This window comes from Buceros rhinoceros, unplaced genomic scaffold, assembly GCF_000710305.1.
Source record: "Buceros rhinoceros silvestris isolate BGI_N320 unplaced genomic scaffold, ASM71030v1 scaffold11181, whole genome shotgun sequence".
Taxonomy (NCBI): domain Eukaryota; kingdom Metazoa; phylum Chordata; class Aves; order Bucerotiformes; family Bucerotidae; genus Buceros; species Buceros rhinoceros.
The window spans coordinates 342-10,772 of NW_010392526.1; the positions used below are offsets into that span (position 1 = coordinate 342).

At 47.9% G+C, this 10,431-nt stretch overlaps 1 protein-coding gene across 1 annotated transcript; it reads right to left on the reverse strand.

Annotated features, from left to right (window-relative positions):
* Nucleotides 1-237: 237 nt before the first annotated feature.
* SLC25A27 (solute carrier family 25, member 27) lies at nucleotides 238-8,973 on the reverse strand (the record flags this gene model as incomplete). Its single annotated transcript, XM_010144520.1, has 7 exons — nucleotides 8,962-8,973; nucleotides 7,084-7,289; nucleotides 5,413-5,604; nucleotides 4,565-4,649; nucleotides 2,910-3,032; nucleotides 2,058-2,170; nucleotides 238-327 (listed from the first exon to the last, which is right to left on the reverse strand). Coding segments are annotated over exons 2-7 (706 nt in total), but the record flags the coding sequence as incomplete, so codon positions are not given.
* Nucleotides 8,974-10,431: the final 1,458 nt, after the last annotated feature.

The following is a 10,431-nucleotide window of genomic DNA, read 5'->3' on the forward strand; positions in this document are numbered from 1 at the left end:
GTTTAAAGGCATCAGCAAGGCACTTGGAGCAAGGGTACTTTTGTAGCAATGGTGGCACCCTTTGTCTTGTGCCTTTTGTACAAAGATGCCCTTTCAGGGTAAAAAAAAAGTAGCTATAAAGGTGCATTTTATCAGCAATATCACAACCAAAGAGCAGGGGCTTTTGCTGGCACAGAGAAGATCAAGACAGAGAGGCTGGAAATGCTCTTCAGCAGAAAAGGGGTAATGGGGGAATACAGCACCTGGCCACACTGTGAGTCACGGTGTTGTCCACAAGCGGTGTGTTCAGGACCAAAAAGTGTTTCACCGAGTCATAAGTGGTCAGATCTGTACAGAGGAAAAACACCACGGTAAATGGTGTCAGTGCTGTTCATTACTGTCGTTGGCCGGAGGCTTGGCAAGACCTAAATTTCCAGGGCAGCTCCTCCCTTTGGTACATCTAGCACTCTGCCCCCGGTTTCTGATGATGGCTATGGCACCTAGGTCCTATCGTCAGACATGGGAGTACGTGCTCCCTTCTACTACCGTCTACTCTGATTCATTCTACAATGATCAAATGGATCCCAAATGGAAAATTCTGCAAAGCAGCCCGTTAACCAAACCCAGAACCATCTGGATAAGGACAATTTAACCTCTCCCACCTCTGTGAAAGTGTTAGAAAAATGTTAGAAATGTTAGACAAAAACCCCAGATGACGTTGTGGAAGTTATACCCTGTTCTTCTGAAAGCAGACATGAGTTATGGCCACTGGGCATCTGAATGAAAGACAGTGATCTGCTAGTTAACAGCAGATCTGGGTTACATTTCCAGTGTCCTGACCTTAAAACTGAAGAGCCCAGCCTGCTAACCAGGACAACCCTCCCAGAACTTTGTAGTGCTTTACAGCCCAATCATAGCCAGAGAAGATCTTTTCCCACTTGTAAAAGAGTTTGCTTGGTTTAAGTTTACATTAACGTTGCATGTGGAGATAACACACATTACTTCATAGTCGTTCTACAGCCCTCATTTAACAGCTCCTGCTGCAGACGTTATCCATCTAGTCATTCCTTTACTGCTGCTTACTGAGGTGTAAGCGTACAGCACCTCTGATTTTCTACCTTCAAAGATACTTTTTGGTCAGGCTGCTAATGTATCCCTGTGCCAAAGGGCATAGAAATGAGTAGCCATCATGCCACAGAAATTAAAGCATGCAAAATAAAAAAAACTACCAAGGCAATGCTGTAATATGTGCCACCAAGCACAGAGCAGTTGTTTATGGTGGGCACCCACAGGCAGTGTCTTTCAGTCCCAAAGACATCTCCCTCCTTACTTTATAAACAGAACCTCAGGAAGGACAGCAGAGAACATCCAGCAGTTCTGGAGAGGTGCAAGAAAGCTCTGTGTGTACCTGGAAGGAGTGCTTTTTGGATCAGCTGAGCACTCAGGCGGCCACTTCACCTTATAACCCTCAGTCCCTGCCTGAACTACCTGTGGTAGTGTGCCTGCTGCTGTAGTGTACCTGTCTGCAGCTCTGCACACCGTGCCTGGGCTATGCACCTTGTTGATCTGGACCCATAGACCATCTCCCTAGCTTGACCTTGTACCTTTCTTATCACTACGGACCTACCGGTGATCACCGCCCTGTGTCTGACCCTAGTGACCTTCACCAGACCTGATGCTGGCTCAACTTCCTGGTTTAGCCTCAGAACTACCTCATGGCCACACACTTTCCTGAGGATCTGGATCTCAGTGGAACCTGGCTGCTTTCACTAGCTCTGCCCTGCTCATCTTGCTTGGGCATCAGGGAGCTGGGTTGTGGCTGGGCAGGTCCCTGTTCTGCTGGTCGTGGGACACCCTCACTTCCCAGTTCACCATCCCTCAGGCTCAGGCACAAACTTATTTTTAAGCAACCTGATTTCCGCAGGAACAACCCACTGAAGGCAGAAGTCACCTGCCGTGTGCTTCAAACAGGTCCCCAGTGTAGATAACCAAGAGACGAAGACCGGGGGAGTAGCTGACCTCTCCTCCCTTAAGCTTAGATGTGGCCTTAAGCCTTAGGACCAAGTTACGAAATTTACCTCCCATGTTCACCAGGGCAGCTCTCTGGACATTTGGCACCCATCCAGCCCACAGCCCCCGTATTCCTCCTTCAGACAGGATCTTCACAAATGCGTGGTGCACTCCTCGAAACCTGAAACCAACACGCAGTCAGTAGAGAGCCCCGCTAAGGAGACAGCTTTGTGTCGTCCAGTGCTTTGCTGCACCAGGTCCTCACATAGGAAAGGTGATTTATGGCTGCAAGGATCTGACCCTTCGGGTCCAGTTTTGGATCCTTTTTGGATCCATCTTTGACTTTCATGCCACGATATTTTACCAAACATACCGGTTGCCCTGGTAAGCAGCAATGTGGTCACTGAAGACCTGCGACCCTTTGGTCGCGCAGCTGGGCTGCAGTGCTACACGTCCGAGACACCACACGATGGCAGCAGTTTCAGATGCAAAGAGCAGCGTGTCCCGGCATCGGCAGGAGGGTCTCAATCCCTGCTGTCCACAGGTGACCCAGCCCTTCCCTGCGCCTGGGCGTCCTGCACCAGCCGTGTCCGCCATCCTTTTTTCCAGCTTCCTTTCTTCAGAAAGCATCCTTCCCTCTCCCCCAGTCAGAGCACTGGCATGGACATGCTGCACGTGTAGGATGGGCAAGGATTTGTGGTCTCTGAGACCAAAACACCAGAATAAGGAAGGTGAGTATAAATGAGTAAGGAGGAAGTCTTGGATCCCCCACGCTCCCCTCTGCCCAGAGCACTCCGTGCTCTTCCCCCAAAAGGGCTCCAGGCAGCTGAGGAAAGTGGGTGGCAGAAAACAGGGACAACCACACCCTGGGCCAAAGAGTAATTAAAAGGAAAAAACCTCGAGCTTTGAGAAGAACTGACCGTAAAGGCTTTCCTTCCAGCTTCCTTTTTCCTTCCATCTGCATCTGCACCTTCACCAGATCAGTCGGGCTGGCAAAAAACTGTCCGATGGCACCCGCAGACATGCCTCCAATTACAGCTTTCCTGCCGAACAGGGAAAAGAACCGTGCTCCACAATTCTCTGAAAATTTTAACAAATCGCAGTGCTCAAGGAGTTCAGCAGCACGACCCAGGTGAAAAAAGTGTAAGTGGAGATTCTTTATGCTAACGGCCACTGTTAACGTAATAATTGTGGCAAGTGGATGTTAGTTAAGGTAGTCAATAATATTTCTGTTAATTGTAAGAAAGGGTTAAAACTTATCTGGGGAAAAAAATCAAGTTATTACACATCACCAAGATGCTTCCTTTCCAGGTTACATTATCCTTCTCGCTTAAGGCAAGGTACCCAAGTAAGGGTTGGTGCTCCCAATATGATGATAACCGAATGCCGATCTGAAACTCTACAGTGCTTGCTGATACATAGAACTTTTCTTGGTCTCCCATTGCTACTAGATGCGTCGTGTTAATTTTCTGGTCCTACACATTCCAGTAGAACCAGAAGTTTCAGTATTATCTCTAGTTCCCCCTTCCGATAACATCAGATGAGTATTTTATCTGTATTAGATTTGGTAAATCTCACCTTAAAAACAGTTAGATTTTGGATCCAAGATTTGATTTTGGAGTAAAATACTTGATTAGGTATGATACCATGCATAATTATAAAAGTCCCTGATCGACATTTTAACAACAAGGATTTGACAATTAGAAATTACCAATTTTTGCAAAATTTATAGAAAAATCTGCTTCATTCCCCACAGGCAAAGGGTTAGTTTTGTGCCTATATACTGCTTTCATTGTCAAGAAAGGGACTGCATGAGATGTCACTGGCTGAATCAAACTTGCAGAACAAAGACTTTGATTTTGCTTTTTATAGGGATCACTTGTCTTCTCACTAGGGAGGAGCTCCAGAGGATCCACCATACTTTGGAAATGTGTCCTCACCCCATGTGGAGGTAACTGAGCTCTAGGATGATGTCAGAGCTGAGCAGGGCACAAACTGCAGGTTCAGCTTGGCTCAGCTGAACCTCTGGTTCAGATTTCTCAGGCAGCCGTAGGATTAGCCACGGTTACTCATGCTGCAGTTGGGTTTGTGCAAGAGCTCACGGCTTCTCCAACAGCTGTCACACACAGCCGTATGGTCAGCCACGACTCACCTGCATTTCCCAACATCCCCCGGCCCAAGTGGAAATAAAGGACTTTATTCCCAGACCTTGGGTCATGGTAAAGCCTCCCTGCCTTCACTCTGATCCAGGCTAATTCCACTAGCTCAGGAGAGCTGCTCCTATGGAAGTGGTTTATCTTGTTTCTCCAACTCTTTAGTAGAGTATCTTTATTAATCATGGTCCTCGTTAAGCCTCTGAGAAACTAATTTCAGTATTAGTCCTTTGCCCAGCTGAAGGAAAAGATACTGCCCAGAAACTGAAATCAGAAAGTCTGCATCAGTGCTTAAACCCCTACTTTATATTTACCCTCTTTAGGGTAAGCGAGCCATGAGGAGAAGACAGCTTTTAGGGCTGCAGGACTCCTACAGAAAGGACAATCCCCAAACAGGCAAAAGCATAAATACGCAACCTTACCAGAAAGGAAAGCTTTCATCCTCAGCCCTGCCAAGCACAGAGTCACGGAGATGTTCGTACGCAACCATCCGAACACCTGAGTACACTGTGGAAAACAAAAGCAGGAGCCGATTCTTGGGTCTGCCATTTCTGGAGGTCATGCTGTGACAGAAAGGACAACAGATTGGTTGTAAAACATCTCAGAGTTCACTGCTCTCACATTCATGATCAAAATGGGGAAAGCGAGGGGGCTGCCCGGTAGCAATGTTAAAGCCAGAGCTTTTCAGCATCATGGAATCTCTCTGGCTGAGCCCCACGTCTGCCAGGAGGCAGCACGGCTTACAACCGCACGCTAAGGAGACACGACCACATTGCTTCCCTGTCCGCTGGTGCCAAGCACAAAACCTCCCACAAGCGCTTTTGAGCTTTATTGATGTCACCGTATTTCCAAATGAAACACAGAAAGCTGTTACCTGTGGCCAAACCACTAATGCATTTCTTCATCCTAGCCCTTGCAAGCATATCTTTTTTTCCCAGCGTGTCCCCACTTCCCTCAAATAAAAGATGTTTATTGTTCTGGGGACTCTGAGTGTCTTGTCAGCTTGCGCTGAGGACCTTCCTGCAAAGAGGACAGGGAAATTATATTTTGTGTTCCCAGAAGCCAGAATAAGGTTGTGAAGGATTGAGCAAGAGAAGGAAGAGACAATATTGAGCCACAATCCCATCTATTTTGAAGAGGGGGTTGCAGGGTAGACCGAAGAAGTCCTCGCAGATATATTTAAAACACAGTATATGGTAAGCTCACTCCTAAAGGTTGTTGGCCGCAGAAGGCAGCACCCAAACTTGTCCCATTACGGACAGATAATCACCTATGTGGCGGTAGATGGCCGGCGTGGCTCCTTGCCAGAGCTTTCGCCAGCCCTCCTCTCGCACGATGCCAGCCACGGTGTGCAGCATGCCATGGTGAGGGACTGCCTGGCCGGCCGCAGCTGCATTGCGAAGAACGGCAGCTTCACCTTGGACCTGCAGTCGAGTTTTTGTGAGATCCAGGGGAAATGTCACTGAAGAGAAAGAGCAGAGAACACCCATGAATATGAGTGCAGCTGCAGGGAGTCCAACCACCCCGGTTACACCTGCATCGCATTCCCCCCTGCCCAGCGGCCAAGGGGGCAGTGTAAGCACCAGCAGGCAGCAGGGACCGCTACCACTGGGGTGCAGGTGATTTGTGGAGAACAGGAGATTCACATCCAGATCTGTTAGAAGTTGCTCTGGGCATGAGTAACCAAAATACATCCCCGTCAAACACCAAGCCTTTCTCCCTTATTGATTTTTGCAAGTTTTTTATGTACACTTTCCAAGAGAAAATTCTGGATTGAAAATCTGGTTCCTGTTTCTTCCCTTGAATGAAGACCAGTCAAATCTCTCATCGAGCATGTTGCCTCTCCAGTTCTGCCCAGCATAGTGGCAGCACACGGTACAGTCATGAACAAGCCCACAGTGGCCATCGTAATGCAGACACACAGGCAGATGAGCATCTGCCCTATGAACCACCCTAAAACATGCTGCTTTCCTGATGCAGACACAAAGAAATCATGTTTAGCCTCTTATTTCTCTCACTGAAATAACTGGTGGCTGGGGAATGTGGTCCAACTCCATCTCAGCTCCTGAGACAGTATGGGTACCTATCTGCTGCCCCTAGTTTCAGTTCCAGGCCAGGAGTGTCTCGCTGGGTGATGGACCTTCCCAGCCTGCCTCACGCGGCAGGTGCCCAGGAGCAGGGGTTGTCCTTGGTTTGATACCTCTGTGACATCCCATGCTGCAGGGTCCTTCCAGAGCACGACTCAGAGGGACTAGGGGAATGCAGTCACCGCTCAAAGCCTCGGCACATTTACAGGCTATCTGCGCATTGCGTTTGATATTAATGTTCAGATTAGCAAAGATTGAGAAGTTACAAATAATCAGAGCAACGCAACAGATTTGCCTGTAAGAGCTTGTAGAAAGAACATAGGATATGCTGAGAAATATTCCAAGTTACTGATCACAAAGCAGTGCTATGCAGATGCCAGGGTGCTCCTTTCCCCCATTTCAGGCATCTCCATAGTAACCAGAAATGTAAGATTCGGTTTTTCTTTGATTAACCTGTATTAACTATGAAAAGCAAGTTCCTGAAGAGGTCAGCCCCTCGCTACTAACTGAGACAACAGACCCTTCTGCCTCTTCAGTCTTCTTCCAGAAACCCAGCAAGCGCAAAGCTTAACGTGGTCACAACCCCCTGTGTTAATGCCTGCAGCCCTTCGGTCTGGGGGGCAAAGATTTCACCCCGAAACCCCTCTCCCTCCAAGCCACAGCCCCCTGGCATAAAACACTCACAAGGCTTAAATTATTGAAAAAACACTACGAGCAGAGCAGAACAAAGGATTTGCTGAGGCAGAAAACCTGAGCAAACACCGAGGAACGAGGCATCCGCGGACTGAAATTCCCCATCCCCTGCAGGTGCATTCGGACCCCCTTCCCTCTCAGAAAATCACAGTGAGTTGTACCTAGTTCTGCCACAGCCGCTGCACAGGCAGACAAAGCGAATTTGCTTGCTCGGGGCCATCTCTCTGTTAGAGGTAAGCTCTTCTTTTCTTCTGCAGGGGACATCTACTATCTAACCAGCCACCTTGCGAGGGTCTGCAGCAAAAGCAGGTTCTAGCTCAGCTCTGTTCTGGGTCATTTAGGAGGCAAACTGCTGAAGGTCATGTTTCTTCAGCAGCAGCTCCATCAACGGCTGCACCCCAAGTGCTTCCTGCAGAGCTGCAAGCCCTGGTGCTGTCACGCAAGAGACAACTGCACAACAGCTACTGGGAAATGTAGTCTGTTACCAACGCTGCCAGGAAACTGGCAGTCCAGCTATGACACACACACACACAAATTTGAGCATTATCTACATTAAAAAAAAAAAATCATTAATGAGACCTCAAGATGCTGAGCACAGGGATGGGATCTGTTCGCTCTATGGGGTGCTGTGATGGATAGCAGTGCCTCAGGAGCCCAAATCTGTGTCCCGGGGTCAAGCAGCTGCATGAGCATCCGAGCTGGATGAATCAATGCTGATCTGGTTGAGTGAAAACTGCCTTAGCAACAGCTCCGTGCCAAGGTGGGGTGCTGGGGTGCTTGTGGCAATTCCATCTCCTGAGGATCAGGCACAGAGCAGCACAGTTTGAGCAGGGGGCATGCAACCCTGGGAGGGCAGAAGTCGATCTCTTACCGAAGCCCATTTGTGAAAAGTTTAAAGCTTTTGCTGGTGGAACGCTGAAGCCCTGTTTGTTTTGTACCAGTTCTAGTTTCTCCTAAATTAACATAGGCGTGTTTAGGTTCTCTTCTTGAAAAAAAGGATAAGGCATGTTCTGTTCAGGAGAAGCTTTCATTTATCATTAAAGCTCAGTCGAGTCACTAAGTTAATCATTAGCCATTAATGGTTAATCCTCATGCTGAGGATCTGAGGATTTTTTAGGTCACAGAAACTTACCCCAGAACCCACACCCCTGGCTGACTGCCTAACTTTTTGGGGTGAGTTCCTGTGACAACGATCCAAACGAACAAAGGGAGAATTGCAGGTGAAATATTCAGCTAAGGTCAGATGAATTCATCTTATTAGTCACCAGTAACCGGTATTAAACTGTATCCTTCTCTGGGTTAGAATTCATTGGCATTCAGGCAGTGACAACACCACCTACTGACAACCCCTGATTAAAATGGGAAGTAGGCAGGTTGCAGTTCAATGCCAACATGCCTGGCTGCACGGGGGCTACAAGCACTTCAAAGCCTTATTCTAGACACTTCGGGCAATCTGCTGTTGGCATTTTTGTGCCTCCTTCCATAGCTGTTCTCTGGGCTTGGGACAGCTTGTGTCACTGTATATCGGCCTATATATACATCATTGATTGGTAGTGTAGGTTGGAGAGGTGCTTTAGAGGTCACCTAGGATAATCCTCTGCTCAGAGCAGGGAGAGTTTGACAGTTACATCAGGTTGCCCGAGGTCTTGTTTGGTCACCTGAAAACTCCAAGGATGGGGATTTCACAACCACAGCCCGCTCTGGTCCTTAACTACTTCGTGAACATGTTTTTCTTATATTCACTCAGAACTTGTTTTCCCACGTTGCATCCTATGTCCATTGCTTCTCACCTTTTAGATGTACACCTCTGGGGAGAGTTGCACTCTGTCTTCTCTAGAACTGTGTTTTAGGGGGTGGAAAAAACCAACTAGATCTCTCCTTAAAATAAAACCCATAACAGTGCGGCATCCTATGGAGACAGCAGCTCTCTCTGGATGTTTTTAGTCCGGGGAAATAAGCTCTTTTAAAACCAGACTGATTTGGGAAGGGTGGTGACGAGGAATTTTCTCTTCCCACAGGATTTTTGCAATGAGCCTGACCTGGAGACATGCGCTTGTGTGGACTGTGATCTGTGGAGCAGAGAAGGGCCAGTGCTCGCAGAGATCCATCAGACGGCTGGGTTTTACAGATCGCCAGATCCTGAGGGAGACAGCTCCAGCAGAGCTGTCATTTATCTCAGTTTTCAGTGAATCAGCGTTTTCTGATTTCTGTCCACAGCCGGTTTGATCAGAGGTTGCACATGCAGGGAGGGAATGTGGACTTCCAATGCGATGGAAACACAGGAGCAGGGTCTGGGAGGGCTGTGTGCAGCTGGAGACAGGCAGCCAAACTGCCCCCGTCCTCTCACCTGCTGCCATCACTGGTGACTCCTATTTTACATTGGAAAGACCATTAACTATTAATCTGCCCCAGACTAGAACCTAGTCTGAGGAAAGCTTGTTAGTGACTATCGCGCTATCGTCCTCCTCACAGTAGTGCCTTTTAGTAGTGTCTTGTGTGCTTCGCCAAATTGTGCCCCAGAAGCAGAAGGTAAACAAAACAAAACGGAAAGTCCAAAACTAACAGAAAAGCCTTTAATTGAGTCTTCACAGAGGGTTGGGGGCTTGTCTTACCTGTTGTCATGAGCTTCCCTAAGCTCAGCTCAACAGCCAATATGGTTAAAGAGAATTTATTAGAAATATTAACAAAGAGAAGCTCAGACGAGTTTGCAGGTACTGGATGTTGATTGAAGAAAATAATTGCTGCACTCCACGCTGTGAGGGGATAATAACTCCACCCTGCAGGTGGATAATAACTCCACGAGGTTATTATCCACTTCTAAGTTTAGGATAATAACCTGGACTGTCCAAACAGCCACCTCCACAAAGGCGAGGCCTCACAACCCGGAGGAGTTTCCGTAGGCGGTGTGCCGAGCTAAGGGCAGAGCCCCCCAACTGCCGAGCTGATGCTCCCAGGAGGATGGACTCTCACTTGCCCCCTCCAGGACTCCATTTACACCCTTAGTCGAATCTGAGCTGTGCTCGTATATGCTCATATTAACCCATTGGCTGCAGGCCCCCGTTCCAGGCATGTACCCACACTGGTGGGCTTGGCAAGAAGCTTCCAGAGGTTTCTAGCAGTTTCTCTGGCATGCGCCCAGCAATCACTGCAGTTTAGTGACTGCAAGTTTCTCAGACCAAGAGGCCGGTGCAGTTGCCACAGCTGTATACATAGATCACTTTAAACTCACTACTCAGGCTGTGTGTGTAATGAAAATATACTCCAATATTACAGGGCCTTTAGCTCTCCTGTCACTTTACCCCTTTCTAGGAAAAGAAAGAATTTAATGGATAAAATAAAACCAGGAAATAAACATAGAGCTAAACACAGAAGCACAGCAATATCACAGTCAAAAATGATTTGCTGGCTTCTTCCAGCCAGTTTGTGAAATGGAGATCCACATCCTGCTTGCCACAGCTGACATATCTGGGCTTGTTCTTCTGCACCTGTGACCAGTGTGGGTAACATCC